Here is a 22705-nt window from a genome sequence, read left to right as displayed (position 1 = left end):
GGTGTGAGTGCATTTCAAGTATCAAGAACTTTGGCTATAAAGAACTATTTTACACACACACACACGCGCGCGCGCGCGCGCAAACACGCATGCATGCATGCAGATGCAAACATGAGCAGAACTACGCTCTGATCACAGATGTGCAAGGACATTGGCCCACAACTGCTGTTCTTGTTCTCTTCACCATAATTATTCATTGTCAAGAAGAAAGAAACAGTTAAGCCAGAGCGTCGTATTTGACGACTGCCTGAGTTCAGCAAAAGACAATCAGACCGGGAAAAAATAGGAGCTGTACAGAACAAGAGCTAAACCATGGCCAGGCTACTGCACTCAAACTCTACACAGCAGAGCACCTTTGATAATCAATGAAGAGCTAGCTGACCAGCTGCGGAGGCCTTCTAATTAACACTGAGTTGTGTAACATTACTCATGCGTGGGCATCAGAAAGTCAGTATTCAAATCAATAAAACCATCTGGAACATGCTCATGAAGGCGTCTCAACTCAACAGGAAGCTGATACCCTACAGTAAAGATTGAGGATAGCATTAAAAAATCATGATACCAGAAATCCATTTAAAAGACAAAATACTTGCAGGTTTTCCGCTCAACAGAGAAGCACGAGCCTTCCGCAGCAGCACAGCACGCACACGTCTTCCAGGTGGGTTGCGCAGTGACACCACGAACACGACGCGTCGTTCGTTCCCAGAGCTGTGCTGATCTCTGGGCTCTTCAGTGGTGGATACTTCACAGTGAATGAAATGCGACTACAGACGCACACACACACACACACACACACACACACACACACACACTGCTACTACCAGTACTACTAGGACAACTGTGCGGGCGTGTGGGAAAGGGAACATTCGATATACAACTGGCTATCTGATAGGCAGTTGATTTTGAGTGTCATAATGTTAGGAGCAGTTGTACATGAGTGTCACTGCAGAGGTCAGTCATCTCTCCATATCACCTCCACTTCGTCTGTCCGGTACCTGCAGCAGCACAACACAGGGAAGTGCACACAGTCATGATGTAGCCAAGGATACAAGAACATCCATCCATGCATGTGTGTACCAACACCAACACAACCCCCGAACATTCAACGTCAAACACCAAGCTGACCTTTGCGTGCACCAGGTGTCTTCCATCGGTGTGACAATGCCGGCACGAAACATCTCCCAGCCGGCTTGTGCGATCATAACTCCGTTGTCAATACAGAACCTGCACAAACAGAATGCAGCAGCAGTTCACGTACATGCACACGACCTGTGAATCAGCTCCAGGGGTGTAGCTGGTTCCCCTCTTAGGGGGTACACAGCAGCTACATCATACGTATAGCCTAGGATGGCTGGTCCATGTCATCATGGTCATTAAGTGCATGCTGAACCCAGGTCGAAATTTCTAGGAGGGAGCACATGCCCCTCCCCCTCCCCCGTGCCCCATGCGAGATACGCACCTGAGCTGGAGAGCCTCACCTGACAGCAAAAGTCAGTTTGCGATCACCGTCAGCTAGGGACTCATATATAAACCATGACGAAGACATGCCAGATCCCCGCAGATCACCCTAATCGTAACTCATGCATAGCAGTACATGTAAAGTTTGTCTATACAGGTGGAATCCTGATAATTCGAATATGGCTTAACGAACATACCGCTTAATTAGAAGTTTTTCCAGGACCGATTTCTATCAATACGATTCCCACATAAACAATTCTGATAATTCGAACCTCGAACTGGATATGTCCGGTTAATTAGAAGTCCCACAGATTCCACTTACATAGAAAACATGTGGGATTTGTGCTGATAATTCGAAGTTAGCAAACTGTAATTCGAAGTTCACTGTACATTGCACTGGTCAGTTCAGTTTGCATGAGCAGGCTGTGCCGGTCAGTTCAGTACCCGTGAAATCGGTGTCTAAGGTCCATAGCGCAACTCTGCGTGACCATGAGAGCATTTTGACATACATATTGTGTTGTGGGTTCATGTTTGGATAATTAGAATGTCCGGATAATTAGAAGTTTTTTCCTGGCATTTTGAGGTTCGAATTATCAGGATTCCACCTGTACCACTACCCGGCACCGACCCAGAAGCTGGGCGCCACACATGTGCACTTCACAGAGCAGAGAGACCAAATCTGGTCGTCAGCAAAACTCACCTATTGTCGGTGGCATACAACTTAGCCCCTCTCTCCACACACATTTGACCTAGATTGCAAGCAAAATGAACATACAAAAGGCACGCGCATGTTCTAGTATGCACTTTGTTGCAGTACCACAAGCCTACATCCACACAGGAGAAGATGGTCGCTATAAAGTACTTACACAGAGCTGTACAATTGCACTAAGACAATCTTCCTGTTCTAGGGCAGGCTTTGGCTGGAAGTGACCAACATACAGTTGTGGCCAAAGAAATCCAACCCACGTGCCGTACGCAGCGCCAAGGCTCATGCGGCCCCTACGGCCCTCGGGTCAGTTTTGGGAACATGCATGATGTCATTGAAATGGAAACGAGGCGCTACTTTTGACTCGCGGGTCGGATTTCTTTGGCCATGACTGTAGTTGGCTGACATTGTATTGTATTATTTTGCATTTTGTATTTATTAATTCTCCATAAGCCTTTACATGGAATAGGTTTGCTCCCACACTGGAGCTCGCGCTATTCCGCTGACTTGACTTGACTTTCCATGTAGCCTAAATCCAGGGAGTCTCCGTGTCAACAGCTATAGAAAAAGAAGAAGCCGAAGAGATGATAAAAAAAAAGTAAAAGCATCGCTTGTAGATGGGAGGTGTGTGTGTGTGTGGGGGGGGGGGGGGGGTACAGCACACCTGCATTGTGCTACAAACAGTAAAATTGGGGTCACTGATCCACAGAGCCACAATTGGTGCTTGCACTTTTCTTTTTTTCCGACTTTTTACTTCGCAAAATCCAAACGGGAATTTCTTCCCAATGATAAGGTAGCACTGATTCTTAGCATGAACGGCGTGAACATTTGCACCCCAATAGTGCCAATACACAAAATCGACAATGCATGCAAATAGGACTGTGATCCCAGTGCTCCCCCGACAATATTCAATCCCTCCCATTAGAGATCTGGCAGCTGCACACAGGGCTACAGTTACATACCCATCATTTCCTGAAGCCGCTTGTTGCCTGGGAAACACACAGAGCAAACAATGGCAACATTTCACAAAGAGAAAATCGGCCACAAGAACCTGTCATTGTGTCAAAATAAGGCTAACCAGATTTTGAGCTGCTGTGAGCATGTGGCAGCGTATCATCAACAAAACCTAAAGTAGACGTTGCTATCAGATGGCAGCGCACATTGCACAGCAAAGACCAATACAAGTACACTGTACACTGACATCAATATTCGCCAGCATTCAGTTCACATTCAGCTATCCAAACTGATGAGGGAAGTGTATTTTTGCACATGAGTACAATACATACACGAACGAACAACTTGTATATGCTCCCTGCCAGAAACTGGTCACGTGGGTCTCCCCGGGAGAGGGGAGAGAGATTCAAAAGGAATCTCGGACAGGATTCAATCGGCTATTGAACCACCCAACGGCTGACACCCCCTGAAATCCCCAAACTCGGGGTGGACTTGGAAATGATCCCACATATGGGCTCACCACATTTCAGCAAGCGGGCGAGAACAAGGTGCACACACACACACACACACACACACACACACACACACACACACACACACACACGCCAACACACCAATACGCGCACATCAACATGCGCACACCAACACACGTGCGCGCACACACACACACATCATATACCATGTACCACGTATACGCCCGTCGCAAGAGAAGCACGCAAATCTGCAAATCCACTGGATGTGCCCCCACAGATTTTCACGTGCACACCAACACACGCGCGTGTGCATGCACACACACACACACACCTCAGACCTCAGACCCGCCCATCGCGGAAGCGATGATAGCGAACAGCTATGTTAGACATCGCAACTTGTGCTGGGGCTACACCATTCAACAGCTTGCAAGGCTGATGAATTGACCGCCACTATTTTTAGCCTGGTATCCACCACACAGCTGATTGAAGTGACTTTTTCTGGCCAGTGAATCCCTATTTTTCATTTTTCCATTTTTCTACACACACACACCACACCACATACTCCGGCATACACTGGCTGTTAGTAACCACCCAGGAGAATGAAAGAAAAGTCAGGAAGAGTCCGAGAAAGAGAAGAAAGACGTGTGCGACCATAATCGTCGGGAATTGAACCCGCAACCTCTCGATTGGAAATCGACTGCACATACCACTGCACCATATGGGACACACACACACACACACACACACACACACACACACACACACACACACACACACACACACACACCATGTACCACCACCACCACCACCACCACCATGTATACGCCCGTCCCAAGAGAAGCACGCAAATCTGCAAATGCACTGGATGTGCACCCACAGATTTTCTCTTATAGCAACGATAGCGAGCAAGATCTGAATGAGACAGATCAAGACTTGCGCCAGATAACTGTCTAATCCACGCAACTGGCGAAGCCATGTGAATCGACCACCAATGTACACCTGGTCTACACCACACGGAGTACATCGGCATAAAACGGCCAAGACAGTTACCTATGCACACCCTACACTTGCTGGGGTGACTAGTATAGACAGCACGCTGCTTTGATAGAAGCAGACACTAGATGCACTGGTGCCTTGAAGTTAAATTGGAGTTACTTTACCAACCAGCCTCGGCTACTGAGTACTGGGAACCCAGAGCCAACAGACATACCAACAACCTCCGCCATAAAAGCTATAATAGTAACGACACACTGGATCGTGAAGCCGAAACTAGTCCAACTTCCAAATGCTTTGGCAAGAAGGTAGCCTTCCGACAGGTTGGACACACACACACACACACACACACACACACACACACACACACACACACACACAAAACAGATCGTAAAGGAAGCAAAATCCAAAATGCCACACATGTAGGTAGGTACGTACAGCCAACGCCTCCGACTATAAGGACTTCCTCTGACCGGCAGTGTGCCATTGCACGCTCTGCATTGCAGGAACACCAAAAACACCAACATACACCAACATGTCACTTGTTGTATTTAGGGATAGTTCAGGAGCGTGACAGACGAACTAGTCTTTCATTTCCTGGGGCTATTATTCAAATGCCACAACTTTCAGGGCTAAGTTTTTGGACGTCATGAAAAACTGATATTGTTACTTGATTCCGCTTCTTTCAAGGAGAAATAATTGAAAAGAAGTCCCGAAAAAATGAGAAATTAGGTCTGAAAGTCACCCCGTCACGGACCGTGCCTTATGACTTGCGCCGTTCGATGTTGAACATCGCAACGATTGCTGCATGTCGTGTCGTACGAATCGTACAGGATTTTACAGCTCACCCCAGCCTTCCCGACAGGCCCTTACGTCCCGTACCGTCAGCGTTGCGTCAAATGTGAACTAGGCTTAAGACTCGGTGTGCTGGATTGTACACATGTTCATCCTGCACTGGCAAGTACTGTGTACAGCGGTGCATGCGTCAGTATTGTGTACAGCGGTGCATGCGTCAGTATTGTGTACAGCGGTGCATGCGTCAGTATTGTGTACAGCGGTGCATGCGTCAGTATTGTGTACAGCGGTGCATGCGTCAGTTCAACACAGTATTTCATTGTATACGCCAAAAGTCGCTTCACAGGCAGAAATTCGACAGGGGGCGGGATCAACGGTACTTTACGGCAGTATCAAGAGTACATACCCCCAAGAGTGTGCAACTCCACTTATGGGGTCTGCGACGGCAGAACTTCACATCACGTGACGAACCCGTACACATATTTGCACCCTGTGCGTGATAGATACAGGGCTGTGCGCAACCCTGCTTTGGGTTCAACTCTCTTGTGCTCACTTTGCACTATTGATAGATACAGGGCTGTGCGCAACCCTGCTTTGGGTTCAACTCTCTTGTGGTCACTTTGCACAGTTTGCCAGCGTAACCTTTGAACCATGTCACATGATGTGAAGTTCTGCCACCGCAGCACTGCACAGAGGTTGTGCAGGCACACTCTTGGGGGTATCGAGAGTATACAAGCCCCCAGGAGTGCGCAACTCTATATTATATCCTTTCCATGGGGTCTGCAGACGGCAAAACTGACATCATGTGGTGTAATGTAGAGTAGAACCCGGGTTAAGGGTCAAACCGGATTAGGGATCGGAGCCTGGGGGGGGGGATCACTTGGCACGTACATTGTGCGGGTGATCCTTCGGAGCCCGGGGGGGGGGGGGGGGGGGGTCACTTGGCATGTACATTGTGCCGGTGATCCTTATACCGGGATTTAATTTCCGGCCCAAGGGGGGGGGGGGGGGGGGTCCCCCGTCGGTTTCCGAGGAAGCCGTAACTTTTTTCGCACCAAACTATTTTTCCGGAGTCCGTCTACTCACAAGAAGTCGTTTTGCACACCTTTTTGCCCATCCCTGTACAACTGAGTCCAGCTATGTCCGCGCAGAGTTAGGTGGACCCTTAACCCGGGTTCTACTCTACACATTGTACGTTCCCGGCCCGGTTTTAGACTTTTAGTGAGCAGTGGAATAGTAAAACTAGCACTCCCTGACAGAAAGCCACTCAGCCTATGCGAGTCATCAGCATGATCAAGGCAGATATCGGGATTTTGCGGACTCCTTGACGTTCGTTGTACATAATACCGTACCTGGAACACGAGATGTGAGTTTTCGCCGCCGGAGACCCTGTATGCAGAGTTGAACACTTTTGGGAGCTTATTTACTCTTCGTAATACTAAGAGTAAATAACCCCCATTAAAGGGGAAGTTAAAGGGGAAGTTAAGGCAAAAATCAAAATTTCACCAGTTGTAGTCTTCGGGGTGCTGAGTCGAATGGTCTTGGTCCGAGAAAGCTGAGACGCTCCCTTCCTACTTGAATCCCAATCGAACTCGCGCACTTCCACCGAAACTGGGTGACTGCGCCCTACTAGATGGGGATTTGTATGCAAAATGTCACTAAAAGCGCCATTTCGTTCTTATAACAGCACGGATGACCGCAATTGGCACATATGTTGTAGTCTTTTGGACGCTGTGTCGACTGGTTTTGGTCCGAAAAGGCTGCGATGCAGCGTTCGGCCCTTATTCCCAATCGAACGTGGTTGAACAAGCGGTCACGTGCTCCTGGGTGCCCAAATCACCTGGTCACCACGCCAGCAGGCGACAACTTTCACACCAAGGTTCAACTCGAGTTCAACTCGAGTGACAGGACTGCACCCAAAAAAGGTCAAACAGGCTAGTAAGTTGTACCCTGCAGGCACGGTGACCAGGTGACTGGTGTACGCAGGAGCACGTGACCACTTGTTCAACCATGTTCGATTGGGAATAAGGGCCGAACGCTGCATCGCAGCCTTTTCGGACCAAAACCAGTCGACACAGCGTCCAAAAGACTACAACATATGTGCCAATTGCGGTCATCCGTGCTGTTATAAGAACGAAATGGCGCTTTTAGTGACATTTTGCATACAAATCCCCATCTAGTAGGGCGCAGTCACCCAGTTTCGGTGGAAGTGCGCGAGTTCGATTGGGATTCAAGTAGGAAGGGAGCGTCTCAGCTTTCTCGGACCAAGACCATTCGACTCAGCACCCCGAAGACTACAACTGGTGAAATTTTGATTTTTGCCTTAACTTCCCCTTTAAGGCAAAAATTAAAATTTCACCAGTTGTAGTCTTCGAATGGTCTTGGTCCGAGAAAGCTGAGACGCTCCCTTCCTACTTGAATCCCAATCGAACTCGCGCACTTCCACCGAAACTGGGTGACTGCGCCCTACTAGATGGGGATTTGTATGCAAAATGTCACTAAAAGCGCCATTTCGTTCTTATAAAAGCACGGATGACCGCGATTGGCCCATATGTTGTACTCTTTTGGACGCTGAGTCGACTGGTTTTGGTCCGAAAAGGCTGCGATGCAGCGTTCCTCCTTTATTCCCAATCGAACATGGTTGAACAAGCGGTCACGTGCTCCTGGGTGCCCAAATCACCTGGTCACCACGCCAGCAGGCGACAACTTTCACACCAAGGTTCAACTCGAGTGACAGGACTGCACCCGAAAAAGGTCAAACAGGCTAGTAAGTTGTACCCTGCAGGCTCGGTGACCAGGTGACTGGCGTACGCAGGAGCACGTGACCGCTTGTTCAACCATGTTCGATTGGGAATAAAGGCGGAACGCTGCATCGCAGCCTTTTCGGACCAAAACCAATCGACTCAGCGTCCAAAAGACTACAACATATGGGCCAATCGCGGTCATCCATGCTTTTATAAGAACGAAATGGCGCTTTTGGTGACATTTTGCATACAAATCCCCATCTAGTAGGGCGCAGTCACCCAGTTTCGGTGGAAGTGCGCGAGTTCGATTGGGATTCAAGTAGGAAGGGAGCGTCTCAGCTTCCTCGGACCACGACCATTCGACTCAGCACCCCGAAGACTACAACTGGTGAAATGTTAATTTTTGCCTTAACTTCCCCTTTAATGGCGTGCAACTGCCTGCACAACCTCTATCCAGTGCTGCGACAGCAGAACTTCACATAATGTGACATGGTTCAAAAGGTTACGCTGGCAAACAATGCATAGTGCAGGGTTGCGTACGACCCTGGATCTATCATGCGCATAGGGTGCAAATAATGTGTACAGGTTTATCACATGATGTGAGGTACTGCCATCGCAGAGCTAGAGACGCAGACCCCATAGCTGGAGTTGTACACTCTTGGGGGTTACCATATCTTTTCTTCGAGCCCGGGGTTCTTATTTTGTTCCGTGACAGCTCTACCCACGCTACTACCGGTATTAGAGACTGTGCTATCATCGGAGACTGTGCTTTAATTTGTTCAATGCTCCACAATCAAGCCAACTCCAGTTTATTATAGGCAACTCAGGAAGTTAAAACTGATGTTTCACAGAAGCATGGGCACCAGGAAGGAAGTAGTAACAGGGAATATTTAACATGTATCGCATGGCAGTTTGCTATGCAATTCTTCTGACGTGCGAAGCAATTTCAGAAATGTGGTGCAGAAAACTGCGATGCAGGGAATAATTTACTTTCAAATCAAACTTGAATAGCAATTCCAAAATGTTGCGTAGCAATTTTCTTCAACACTTGACAACCGCCCTTGCGGAGAGCTGATCAGAGTGCAAGCTCAGACCACAAGTACACTGTAACACCTTAGTTGCAAACCTAACCTGGTGCCAGGATGCATAGCTCAACGCTTTCGAAGTTTCATGCATCCATTTTATCCCTAAGAGACACACCCTGCATGTACACTGTGCATCATACCGGTAGGGTACAGTGAACAATCCACATGCATCGCAGTCTTCTGCGACACATTTCTGAAGTTGCTTCGCACCTCAGAAGAATTGCGTAGCAAACTGCGATGCGATACTGGTTAAATTAGTCCCTGCGATGCATGTTGATTTTTCACTGTACCCTTGGACGCACAGTATGCATTCCAGGTGTGTCTTTTAGGGATGAAATAAATGCATGAAACTTCGAAAGAGTTGAGCTATGCATCCTGGCACCAGGTTAGGTTTGCAACTAAGGTGTTACAGTGTACTTGTGGTCTGAGCTTGCACTCTGATCAGCTCTGCAGAAAGACAATGCTGTCAAGTGTTAAATCGCTATGCAACATTTTCGAATCGCTATTCAAATTTGATTTTGCGTGGCAAAATTGCTATGCAACAAATTGAAAGTAAATTATTCCCTGAGTACACCGAAAATCTCCTTACAAATATGTGCTTGGCATGTTGTACTTCTGTTTCATATGCAGTCAATTACTTGCTGCATACTCCAATTGTGGCCCGCGCTACTATTAGAGACTGTGCTCTTAATATTTCAAACAACCCTCACCCCGGGTCATTAATTTATCAGAGACTGGGCTATTATTGGAGACCTGGGCTTTTACTAGAGAAAACACGGTATGTACTCTCGGTATTACCAAGAGTAAATAAACTACCAAGAGCGTGAAACTCTGGATACCCTCTCTATGGGGTCCGCCGACGGCGAAAACTCACCCCACATGGGTGTAGTGTTCCCAATGTATTTTCCCAGGCCGTTTTTAGCAACCAGTGGAGTTGAAAAAAGCACTCACTGGGAAAAACCCACTCAGCTTACGCGCGAGTCATCAGCACGATCATGGCCGATATTCGGACTGCGTACGTGCACGCCAGCCTTCGTTGTACGTAGTACATATCGTACGTTGAACACATGACGCGAGTTTTCGCCGTCGGAGACCCTGGATGCAGAGTTGCACACTCTTGGGAGCTTATTTTACTTTAGGTAATACCGTACATGTACTCGTACTACAGTTGCGCTCGCTGAAATCCGACCCAAAGTGCAAAGCTGGCGCCCTGGACCAGTTCCGATTGCTAGTACATCATTGTATGTGCACATGTGTACGCCCAGCCGCATTCATTCCATTTCCAGGGCGTCAAGGGCCGTGGAAGTCGAGGGCGCCAGCTTTGCACGCTGGGTCGGATTTTCAGTGAGCGCAACTGTATGCACACGTGCAGTTGCACACATGTGCACAGATACAACGGCTCCTTCGTTACTGTGAAGTGCTGGGCATAGGCTGTATGAGTAAGAGTACTGCTTTTAAAAACGTCAACATATGCTGCCCCAATAAAATAAACCACATCTCAGCTTGCACGCCCAAACAGTTGGTGCAGACAGTCTCAGTCATTTCCACTGCGTAGGGTATTTTTGAAAATGTAAGTTGTGATCTGCTGGGGTCCACTCCACGTTACGGACAATCTCACCTGTGATCTCCACTAGCATGGCAAAGAGTGTTTCCTGCACAGCATAGTACAGGTACAAGCAGAGATATGGAGAGAGAGAGAGAGTGAGAGAGAGAGAGAGAGAGAGAGAGAGAGAGAGAGAGAGAGAGAGAGAGACAGAGAGAGAGAGAGAGAGAGAGAGAGAGAGAGAGAGAGAGAGAGAGAGAGAGAGAGAGAGAGAGAGAGAGAGAGAGAGAGAGAGAAAGAGAGAGAGATAGATAGATAGAGAGAGAGAGAGAAAATGCAGGTAAGTACTTGTACAAAGGAATAGAAAGGAACTTAGATAAAAGAGAGCGGTGCACGGAAACCGGAATCGAAAATGTCACAGGAGTGTTCTGCAGAACTGTTTGATCACACACCCATGCAGACAGAAAAGGTGTCCATGATTGTTGTCAATATCGATAATTACACTGCCGTGCAAATCTAGTATGACACTTTCAACAGCTTTATTATAAAATATTTCAGTATTTTAGCGGTAGTTAGGTGCAGCCAGTACGAACCCACTGACCAGCATTCTGCCATACATGGACAGGTTGCTGCAGTAAATGGGTGCCAACGTGTACATGTACACTAGTGCAGTTTGCAATATACTGCTGAGGTTGCTGGCTACACACAGCGCCCATGGGTTCCTTCCACATTCGGCAATGCAGGGCAAGTTGGGGTGCTGAATCTAAATCCTTCCGTGATGCCGAGGAGATTACGTACTTCGAACAGGCAAGGCCACTATTGATTGTCCTACGGTAGAATCATAAGAAAATCGGGCAGCGTTCAAGAGAGCTACATACCTACTGGCGCATGGCCAACATCACTAACCTGTATAGAAAAGCAGAGGTCTTCCGGCGTACAGGTGCCATCAGCAATCTTCTCTTCAGCAATGCTCTATACATGGCATGCGAGCATGCACACACATGCATACACACACGCACGCACACATGCACAAACACACACACAGCAATGCACACATTACGTACGCACAATGCACCCATGCACAATTCTGCTGTCACGTTGTTATATAGTGGATGGGTAGAGAGGCTATTGTTTTTTTTTTAAGTGTGTGACCTTTCCGTTCTCTTACTGTGCTTTCATGTGCATTCGTTTATCAAGTCCACACGGTACCTATAATCTCCCCTTCACCCACACACACCGTCTCACAAGAGGTAATCATCAGACAACAGTGAAGGAGATTGGAAGCAGCGCAGGCATTGTACATGTACATGTATATAGCTCAGCAGAGGAGATAGGAGATATACACTGTCTCATTGTGCTCTGCACTATTCGCTAGAATGCCTTGCCGATGCCTGCAGCGCTCCACTGGTTTCTCCTGATGATGCATCTTCACGCGGTCTTGTGCTTCACAAGGTGAGTTCTAACAAAAATCTGATTCTACACGTACTGTGCTAGACGAGCAGTCATGACAGCCATTGCATGGTGCTAGACGAGCAGTCATGACAGCCATTGCATGGTGCACGTGGATTAACGTAGCCTTCATTTGTACAGCGCTGTTAGTCATAATCCATATTTGCCGCCCTGTTCGACTTCAGAGCTCCTAGTGCTCCTTCCCCACGGCCCCACGGCCCCTATCAACCCCGAGCCACCAATCTGGAAGCTGTCTTCCCTGAGTTGCCCCTGCCTCTGGCCTCTGTCTCTACTGTAAAAAGGTACACATGACTGTAGTACACAGGTATTGCCCAGTCCTGGATCAGATCAACTGTAACGGGTGCACATACACACCCAGTGCACACCCAGTCCTGGATCAGATCAACTGTAACGGGTGCACATACACACCCAGTGCACACCCAGTCCTGGATCAGATCAACTGTAACGGGTGCACATACACACCCAGTGCACACCCAGTCCTGGATCAGATCAACTGTAACGGGTGCACATACACACCCAGTGCACACCCAGTCCTGGATCAGATCAACTGTAACGGGTGCACATACACACCCAGTGCACACCCAGTCCTGGATCAGATCAACTGTAACGGGTGCACATACACACCCAGTGCACACCCAGTCCTGGATCAGATCAACTGTAACGGGTGCACATACACACCCAGTGCACACCCAGTCCTGGATCAGATCAACTGTAACGGGTGCACATACACACCCAGTGCACACCCAGTCCTGGATCAGATCAACTGTAACGGGTGCACATACACACCCAGTGCACACCCAGTCCTGGATCAGATCAACTGTAACGGGTGCACATACACACCCAGTGCACACCCAGTCCTGGATCAGATCAACTGTAACGGGTGCACATACACACCCAGTGCACACCCAGTCCTGGATCAGATCAACTGTAACGGGTGCACATACACACCCAGTGCACACCCAGTCCTGGATCAGATCAACTGTAACGGGTGCACATACACACCCAGTGCACACCCAGTCAGACTGTCCCCCACTTATCAGTATTAAATCCTACCTCAATGTAAGATGAGACTCCAGAAAAGGACACGTCCATGCCTTTCACTGTATACGGCAGCTCGATGAATTTCTTTCCCCTGAAATATGACAAAACGCATAGAAACATGGATCAGAGCAAAATTTAAAATAGAACCAAATTAATATAGCAAACTACCACACCCTGAGCAAGACTGTCTCATCGCGCAAGTGTGGAACGTTACCACTAGCCCATCACCCAAGTGATATATGCATCACTGGTTAGTGTGGTGCCCTATCAGAGCAGTACACACAAAAAGTAAAGGGCTCACGATGCCTTTTCTGTCATGCTAGTGTACTATTGTAACGGTGCAACTGCGCTATGTTCGCTCCTAGGAACACGCTCATGACTCTGTGGTGACCAGGGGAGCCAGGCCAGGCTGGTGAGTTTTTGAGGTGCTAGTTTACACTGGAATTTAGGCTATACTTCTTACAATACTTCCGTTTTTGGAGTTGAGAAGTGAAGTTTGCTAAATGAATAATAATCAACTAGAGTATAACCAATTTCAAGAAAACACAGCATCAAACGGACCGCTATCCACTCCCTAACAACCAGCCACAAGCTGGGAACACCAGTGCGAACAGAAGACACGCAGAAACATCAGTCTTTGCACGAAGGTGGAGATCGATGGCTTGTCCACCATTATTTTCCCCCACAGTTTTCCACGCAGCTGCTTCTTCTCCAGACACCCACTAGTCAACAACTACGGGGGAACAAACAGCAGCAGCAGCAGCAGCAACAGAAGTGGCAGCGGTGGTGGCAGTGGCGGCGGCACCAGCAGCAGCAACAGGAGCAGTAGCAAAAACAACAACACGATGATCAAACTCCGCGCTAATCACTCCTTACTTCTTCGCCATCTGTTCGATGTTATAACCGGGACTGGGATCATTGGATATCTGTGCAGGAAAGAAGGCGGCGAAAAGAACAGTGAGTAACAGGTAACACACAAAGCCATAACCTCCCACCCAGCTAGCAACATCTCGAAATAAACACACCCGGATGAAACTGGGAAAAGTGTTAAAAGTCTATACAGCACAGAGCAGGCCATACACAGAGAACCCATGGCAGGAGAACAAAAATCAATGATGTGCCTTATATTCGTCACAGAAAATCAAACAGACTGCCATAATCGGTTACTATTGCTGATCCACAAGGCATCAAGTGTGCACATGAAAATGGCAAACAAATTAGCCCAGCGCATTGGTGTTTGTTGAAACTAGGTTGAACCGTAACTTCACAGCATACCTTGAGCACACGTGCAAACCGGTCCAAGCAGTTACCGATGGCAATGTCAATGGTCTCGCCGAAGATTCTATAGCGCTTGGCCGAGTAGGCAATGACCTGCGTGTTGCCCCCACTGACGTACAGAACAGTGGGATTGCTAGCACCAGTGATGAGACGTCCCATTTCAATGTCTACAGAACAACAGCACAACACCATCAACACCAACAACAACAAGAACACCAGCAGCAGCAGCAAGAACATTGTGAGAATAGGGAGGTTTCGCTCTACGTAATTACGTATGAAAATCCGTATGTCGTACACGCCAGGGAGCGAGGGCAACTTTCATACGTAAATCTCTCTACGGATTTCCGTAGGAAAGCTGTTTCCTACGTTGGGTCCTCCGTAGGACTTTTTGAAATATTTTTTCGCATTTTCCGCATTTGTCCATGGCAACGTTCAAGCCGCGCGAAACACAAGGTACACACACCGTACACCACGTGCAAAATATAATGGAAAACGCGGTTTCGGTTCATGGTGCATGCGGTGGGCGCATGCAGCCACCGCGTCTCCAAAGCAACAACGCATGTTTAGCAGTTGTGGGGAAATCACGTAGAGCGAAACCCAACAGCTCTGAGTTTTACGTATGAAAATTCCGTGCAGTTCCTACGTTATTTTCATACGTAATTCCGTAGAGCGAAACCTCCCTAATAAAGAGTTCTAACAAACAACAACAACACAGCAACAACAACAACAACAACAACAACAACAACAACAACAACAACAACAACAACAACAACAACAACAACAACAACAACAGCAGCAGCAGCAGCAGCAGCAGCAACAACAACAACATGTTGGCCACAGGACATTGTGAGAAAAAAGATTTGAAACATGCACTAGCGACGTACCTAAGGGAGGAAGGGAGGGGGCGGCACCGGTTGTTCAGAATCTCCCTTGGAGATGCCGATGTTGATTTCTTTATAAAGTGGAATGTTTGCACTCCAGATGGTTCATACAGATTGAGGTTCATAGTAACTTTATGCCCTAAAACCTGCATCCATATGCTCAAAACCTTCATCCGTATGCCAAAAAAAACTTGCGCCCGTACGCCAACATTTTTTGCGTCCATACGCCAAAAAAATTGCGAAATGGGATTCATTTCGTAACTTACGACCAATGCAGTGGTTGACAGCCACGATAGGCTTTCCCCAGAGCTGGGCAACGGTACGTGCGACCACAGCAACAGAGACGAGTGGCGCGCCCATACCAGGTCCTACAAAATCACAAACACACACACACACACACACACACACACGTGCACGCACGCACGCGCGCGCACATACACACACAATGGGAGTGCTTGATTACACATTCCGGACTCAAGCTTGAAAAATCCCTAACGACCAGAAACGAGTGTATTGCGGCCATGTCAAAAGGGATAACTGATTTTAGCCATGAATTCTAGTCATGATCTACTCAAGTGCGACTCTTTGCACAAGTTTATCTGCATACATGCAAAAGACGCACAGGGGGTCGAGCAGGCATACGCTGATGTGAAATTTGGGATGGGACATTTACAAGTAGAAATTCTGCCTTCATATTGGAATCAGATGAGTTGGATTCCAATGATTCTGACGATGAAATATATCATTAGATATGTAACCGAACGACAATCAAACACGCCCATTCACCCCTTGTATGTTCTGTATGTTGGAGCTAATGTGCCCCCCCCCCCCCCCCCCAACACACACACATACCAGGTGCCATGCACTATGTACTCACGTTGCAAGACATAGACACACACTGATCTTGAAGACATGGCTTGTGACAATTTATTACAAAGTCTACAATAGATCACGAAACCACTCCCAAAAAGCACTCAGAACGTTACACACTAGGTCGCAGTAGGCGCTGCTGGATCAGAATAACCTTTGGATTGCACAGCAGTTGAATTCTCTTACCTTTTGTGTAGCATACACAGTCAATCTCCTGTGGGCTAATACCACTTTCCTTTAGCGATCTGCCAACAACATGGCACGCAAGCATGCCCGCGTGCACGCACACACACACACGTACACACACACACACACACACACACACACACACACACGTACACACACACACACACACTCACACAAATACACACGCACGTGCACACATGTACGTACACACACACACACATGCACCTATCAGTCCAGTGCATTCGGACCGCCATTCGTAACATCAAGGAAGACAGAATCACTGACAGCTATGGGAAATGGAGCCTAGACTAGGCTACAGAGGGATGTTGCCTGAACCAACCTAGGTACATGTATCAGGATAATCAAAACTTCTAGAACACGTTCTCACTATACCCTAAAACTACCGTGAATAACACGTACTCATCCAACACAGTAAGGATGTTGGCCTGGTGATGTTTGGCTGTATCACGAGGAAGGAACCCTGGGATAACATGAAAATCCGCCCACACCACACACGCACGCACGCGCACACACACACAGAAACAACCACACACATGCACAACTATAACATGCAGTCTATGAACAGTACAGTTTTGTTTTTTGCGACTACCGTATTTTCCGGAGTATAAGGCGCACTGGAGTAACCGCATCCAGATTTTTTAGTCACGAAATACCTGTAAGGCTGTATTTCGAGACAAAAACAGTACACTGTATTTCACTGTTCATTTGACCATCATAGTATAAGCCTGCCACGTCGACTTTTTGGTGTGAATTACAAAGTGCGGCTTTAATATACTCCGGAAAACACGGTAGCTCAGTTAAAATGAAGCGGGCACATGCACATGCCATTGTCCTAGTACAGTGTACCATACTTTCTGGCGTATACGCCGAACTGCAATTTCTGAAGAAAAGGGCAAAGAAATCCTCTATGCGGTTTCTATCTCTAACATATTTTCTAGTCGAATACTAACTGGAAAGTGAGGTTTCGCATCCAACTGTGCAGTAATTCATGTACAGTGCTGCTCACCAAAATCCGAGCGCATGAGTCAAGTTTACGCCTTGCACCATTTCACAGCCTGGTGTTCGCCGGTCTAGGGCTGCACAACGCCCGGCGCATACTTGGGTAACTCGACCGGGTTTCATTGCGCAGTACTGTAGTTTCATGGAGTGAAGCACCAAGCTGCAGCTACGCAATCACTTGCCGGTGTGTTCGTCTGATGCGTGCAAACATGATACAGTCCTGCTCAATGAAATCCAGTCGCGCCGCTCAAGCTTGCGCCTTGCAACATGTTGCAGCCCAGCGTCCGTAGGTCTAGGTCTGCGCAATGCCCGGCGCGTACTTGAGGGACGCGACTGGATTTCATTGAGCAGGACTGTACATGTTCCTGAGCCAATATTATCAGACAGGGTAGTAGGCAGTAGGGCCTTCTTTCTTCTACTACGTGCATGGCCTCATAGTCAGGCTAGTGCTTCTTCATGACCTACATTGTACATGAAATGCATTCGTGACCTGGAAGTAACCGTCTACTTCAGATCAAGGAACATAAGTGTCCATTGGGATTGGGATAACAGGGAAAGGTCCTCCACTGTCGTCAATTGTACCAAATCAGGCTGAATCTGAAATCATATTTCTGCCTGCTATAATAATTATTGTTTCAGGGACTCTTTTCAATTTCTAAACAGGTGGCCGAAATCATACCTTCGCCTGGTGGTGTGATGTACGTTCTTCTGACATTCGATAGGACCTCTCCATCTCGGATGATACCAATACCAAGTTTATTGGCACTACCTTCGAAGCCAATCGCGATCACCATGTTTGTTCAGGTGCACGCAAGCAATTCCTTCTTCTCAGCAAAATGTCTTGCCAGTCATACAGTACAGCTACACAGGTGAATTACAACAAATAAAATTAATTTTGAATTCTGTTGTTCATCTCGTAGCATAGCAGTACGAGTAGTATTATCTACCCAAAAATTAAATTATTTGAGGTGAGTGTGTGAAGCCGCGGGCCACAATCCGAGTGAGTCGAACACGCTTTTTCAAATACATGTACAGTGTAAATAGGTTCTAAGAGTTTATGTACTCTTGCCTCTTGGTTCCACGTTTTTGAATTTGCAATGTAAGTAGACTCTCTGCACTTGACGACCCCACTACCACCAATTCACCTCCACAACCATGACACTTCATAGCGGTTGCCGATGCCTGAACACACAAACTACAGACCAGAGCGATGAGCGACAGCCCCGGATAATTACTTATGGGTCTTTCCCATACAAGTCGTGACGTGCCCGCAGCTGTTGAGACTGAGTAGGCGCATACACAATGACCAGAACATATTTTCATCTAGACCAAAGCCCATATACGCCTGCACGAATGCATGGTCTGGCCCCAGCATATGTAACTAGGCAATTGCAGTTGACCAGGGAGTAGCACGATACAATGATACATGCGCTTTAAAAAAACGAGATTTGTGTGCTTCATAACAGGATGCAACATACACACCTACTTGCGCTGAAAAATCAGTCGCTATAATGGCGAATATAGCATCATCGTTCAAACAAACCATTATAACACGTTCAAAATAAGCTTCGTGCAATGTAGTAAAAATCAAGAGCACATGGTTATGTACGCCTGTAGTCTTGGTACAATGCAGCATTTCCATTCTTCAACAGGCCAGAAAATCCAATCATATAATGTTAATGTGTTCAGCAGATAGAAGGCAACAGCAAACATGCAAACGGCGTTCAGCATATCTTAACTCTAGATATACCAGATACCAGATTCTAAAATGATAAAAAAATGAAACAGATGGAAAATGTCAGCACAGCCCACACAGAAAAATCCTCAAGACATCCACACAAGGAAGCAAATAAAAACAAATAAAAAACACAACAGCCGCACCAGAGAAGTTAATTGTCCCGTGTATGCAGATAGGATGTTCACAGATCAAACCTGCGCTCCCTTCGGCTCATCTCCACATACTCAAAGTCCTTGCCACGCCCTCTCCGATGGCGCCGGCTCTCTCTCCAGTCATCATCATCATCGTCGTCATCATCATCGTCATCGTCGTCATCGTAGTCATGTTTACGAAAGGACTTCCACTCATTATCACGCCGGTTGCCTGGACGATCAAGCTCCTCGCCTCGACTTCTCAGTATGGACTCTCTATTCTCGACACGTCCTGCATGAAGATCTCCAAATGCCTTGCGAGTGACACGGCACATTGATTTCAGATTGCAGCTCTTCATTGGGAAAAGCTTTCGCAGGCGATCAAAACGACAGGAGCCATCTGGTGAGGACATGCAGCCCGGGATGGGTACTTCGCGCTCGTTCAGGAGCAGCTTGACGCTGAACAGTGGGAATACATCGGATTTCGGATCAACACCTACACCCTGTGGACACTGGTAGAGCAGAAAGCCGACGTTACCAGCAAAAGGAGCGATGTCACTGCCACGGAAAAGCCTGTTCCTCATGCGAAGGAAGTTATCTGCCCGCAGCGGTTCTGAGTCATGAAATAGACCCATATAACACAGGAGTGGTATGATGGTTTCAGCATGTCCGAATCTAGCCACAAGGAAAGGAGAAGATACAAAACAAACAAACCAGTGAAGTCGCCGTATTCCGCAAAGAACAAGAATGCAATGCTGCCGGGCAATGAAATATACTGCCTGGTGTCCGACTAGAGCTGCCACTTTCCAGCAGCTATTATGCAACAATGAGGTGAAATACACTGGGGTCATGAATGCTCAGTTCACGTGCTGCCTGTTTACGAGTCCGCCTATCATTGTCCGTCAGTGGCTATGGTTCCGACTACACCCACTACAAAACTCTTCCCATGCATTGCCGAGTGCCTTACCGGAACACAGAGCGTGGCTCTTGGCGTGGCTTGCCATCATCCAGGCGTCCCACAGCAGCTTTGATGGTGTCTTCCATTGTCTCCAAGACGGTAGACATCAGTGGGCACGCAATCTGCCAGTTGATCTCGTGGCCGTATCCATTCTTGTAGAATTTCTTCAGGTCCATGGTGTACTCCAAAACCTCTCCGTCTTCGCCCGTGAATGCACCTGACCACCTACTATTGTTCTGCACCGCCACTTCAAACGCAAAGACTTTGTACATGGACAAAACAGTACTGGTGCTAAGTTGACGGTTAGCTGGCAGGCCAAGGCGGTCTGAAACGCGCCGAGCCACCTCCTTCATTTCCGGACCGCTCATAAACAGCGTGTATTCCTCGAATGCAGCTGGGTTCTTCTTCACCAATTTCTTGTACAATGGACACATATCATAGAAGCGCATCAGAGGATCATGCTCCAGATCCCGAGAGCTGATGGCCACTGGCTGATAGTGAGATTTCCCCAGTGAACCGGAGTCCTCGAAGAGTCCGAATGCAAACGAGTTCGCACTCTGTAAGCATCTTGGCTTGCCTGAGCTCATCATGGTGAAGTTTACTGGTGAGTAATACTGGCTGCCTATTAGTGTAGGGAGACGGCTCAAGAAACGCTTTGCAATGTCATAATGCTCCTGTTGGCCTCGAACGGCCAATTGACCGGATTCACTGGGCAAGAAAGGATTAGTCCAGGAGCGCACCCATGCTAATGGTCCTGTGCTAGGCAGGAAATTCTCCAGTGAGGCTAGCTTCGCCTCCAGCTCCCCGAAATCGTCTGATGATGATGTCGGGTATCTTGTTCCATGTCGAGCAACCAAATCTAGATGCACTGCAACACAGTTGTCGTCATTCACCTCCAACGAGCTGGTTGGCGCATCCTTGCTGGAATAAGCTTGTTTTGTGCTGAACGTCGCCAAGACGGGGTGCACATTGCCATAGCATAAAACTGCGGCCAAGCACTGTATCAAGACTGAGAAAACTGGATGTGGCAGCATCTTTTCAATGCCAATCATTCACGAAGTGAGCATAAGCCTGGGCGCTTTCAGCAACAGCTAATCATGCATAATCATGTAATGGAACGCCTCCTAAACCATGCAAGGCCTCAAACTAAATAATTGCTTGCATCTATCGGGCCCGGGAGTCACAACGATGAGAACTTAGGGAGCATCTCATAAGTTCGCATTTTGTTTCTAAACGTAACGCATTTCGAAACGGGGGTAGGGGGTAGCGCCCTTTTCGAATAGAAAGATGACTGTTCGCACATTTTCTGGAACTGTACAATCTACTACCTTGCTAGATCCCTGCAGCAAATGAGTGTGTTTAGGTTGAGATCTACCTGTGTTTGCAGATCAGCTAACCCTTGCACTGCATGCATGCAGGCTACTCAGAGGTGTCAAATGTCACACCAGCCTGATCAAACCATGTACCTGGCCAGGGTTTACAGCAGTACAGTTGTTATGTTGTGGAGGAACTATGTTTATGTGCGTGTACCTGTCATTGATTGTACTTGTACTCAGTAAATGCAGTACTACTGTATGCCATTCACGACCGCTCTAGCAAAACATTCATATCCATGTACATGTACATGACTGTACAATCATGTACATAAGCATACCATAGTATGGGGCATGGACGTGTACAGTAGATAAACACAGAAAATGTGCGATAAGACTTTCGAATAGAGGGGGGAGGTAGGGGGGTAAAGTCTATTCGAAATGCGTTACGTTTGCAAAATAAATGCGAACTTATGAGATGCTCCCTTACTACTTCGAAGTACAATTACAAAAAGTAGAAGACTGTAGCTTGTAGATCATGAGTCATGAGCTGATGATGATGCAACGAATCGCAAAAAAATCTTTTTGTTGTACTTTTAAAAATTAAATGTAACCTTAATTATGTACGTACAAAGAAAATTTAAAAAAATAGTAGGCTTGTAGACGCCATATTCTGTTACCATGGAACTGCATTCCCAAGAGCCGGGCCGGTGGCATGACCACGGTCCACAACCTCTTGCTACTACCAGGGAGTAGTACCGGTATTGTACTACTCCCTGCTAATACTATGCTTGATCATTGATGACTGTGATAAGAACAGTTCCATCTTCATTCTTCACTCACATAACATCAGTCAGACCACAACTTAAAGGGGAAGTCCGGTGAAAAATTCAAATTTCACAGTCCGTAGAGTTCGAGTCGCTGAGTCGAATGGTCTTTGTCCGAGGAGGCTGCGGCTTATGGTTCGTCAGATACGCCCAATCGAACATGTGCGAATTTGAGCGCGCATCACCCAGATCCAGGTGATGACGTCACAGCGTGCAGCCAGGTAGCCACACCATCTAGTTG

At 47.4% G+C, this 22705-nt stretch overlaps 2 protein-coding genes across 3 annotated transcripts; both read right to left on the bottom strand.

Moving 5' to 3' along the window:
• Window positions 1–122: 122 nt before the first annotated feature.
• Window positions 123–18390, bottom strand: LOC135828438 (tRNA N6-adenosine threonylcarbamoyltransferase-like). Of its 2 annotated transcripts, XM_065340891.1 has the most exons (14): window positions 18177–18385; window positions 16898–16958; window positions 16478–16536; window positions 15688–15789; window positions 14538–14707; window positions 14139–14188; window positions 13275–13353; window positions 11658–11723; window positions 10827–10860; window positions 5023–5079; window positions 3127–3153; window positions 2159–2207; window positions 1126–1224; window positions 123–995 (listed from the first exon to the last, which is right to left on the bottom strand). In XM_065340891.1, the coding sequence occupies exons 1-14, from the start codon at window positions 18289–18291 to the stop codon at window positions 953–955; spliced, it is 1011 nt and encodes a 336-aa protein (XP_065196963.1). In that variant the 5' UTR covers window positions 18292–18385; the 3' UTR covers window positions 123–952. The 2 variants fall into 2 exon arrangements, 1 of the variants encoding a protein (XP_065196963.1); XR_010555669.1 differs by lacking the exons at window positions 123–995; window positions 1126–1224 and adding an exon at window positions 2625–2722 and having other exon boundaries at window positions 2177–2207; window positions 18177–18390.
• A 517-nt stretch (window positions 18391–18907) lies between these two features.
• On the bottom strand, window positions 18908–21542 carry LOC135828419 (multiple inositol polyphosphate phosphatase 1-like). Its single transcript, XM_065340870.1, has 2 exons — window positions 20334–21542; window positions 18908–20041 (listed from the first exon to the last, which is right to left on the bottom strand). Exons 1-2 carry the CDS (start codon window positions 21374–21376, stop codon window positions 19417–19419), a joined length of 1668 nt encoding a protein of 555 aa, XP_065196942.1. The 5' UTR covers window positions 21377–21542; the 3' UTR covers window positions 18908–19416.
• Window positions 21543–22705: the final 1163 nt, after the last annotated feature.

Source organism: Sycon ciliatum, chromosome 1, assembly GCF_964019385.1.
Source record: "Sycon ciliatum chromosome 1, ocSycCili1.1, whole genome shotgun sequence".
Lineage (NCBI taxonomy): Eukaryota > Metazoa > Porifera > Calcarea > Leucosolenida > Sycettidae > Sycon > Sycon ciliatum.
This window is presented reverse-complemented; position numbering and strand designations above follow the sequence as displayed.

What these genes read in the sequence shown, in the direction of transcription:
- LOC135828438 (XM_065340891.1), bottom strand. Translation starts at nt 18,291, where the DNA reads ATGGTGATCGCGATTGGCTTCGAAGGTAGTGCCAATAAACTTGGTATT. An exon ending in GCGGCTTCAGGAAATGATGG is followed by an intron (nt 2,208 to 3,126) that starts GTATGTAACTGT and finishes CTTGCAATCTAG; the next exon opens with GTCAAATGTGTGTGGAGAGA. An exon ending in GACACCTGGTGCACGCAAAG is followed by an intron (nt 996 to 1,125) that starts GTCAGCTTGGTG and finishes GTGCTGCTGCAG; the next exon opens with GTACCGGACAGACGAAGTGG.
- LOC135828419 (XM_065340870.1), bottom strand. Translation starts at nt 21,376, where the DNA reads ATGATTGGCATTGAAAAGATGCTGCCACATCCAGTTTTCTCAGTCTTG. An exon ending in GAGCCACGCTCTGTGTTCCG is followed by an intron (nt 20,042 to 20,333) that starts GTAAGGCACTCG and finishes CCTTGTGGCTAG; the next exon opens with ATTCGGACATGCTGAAACCA.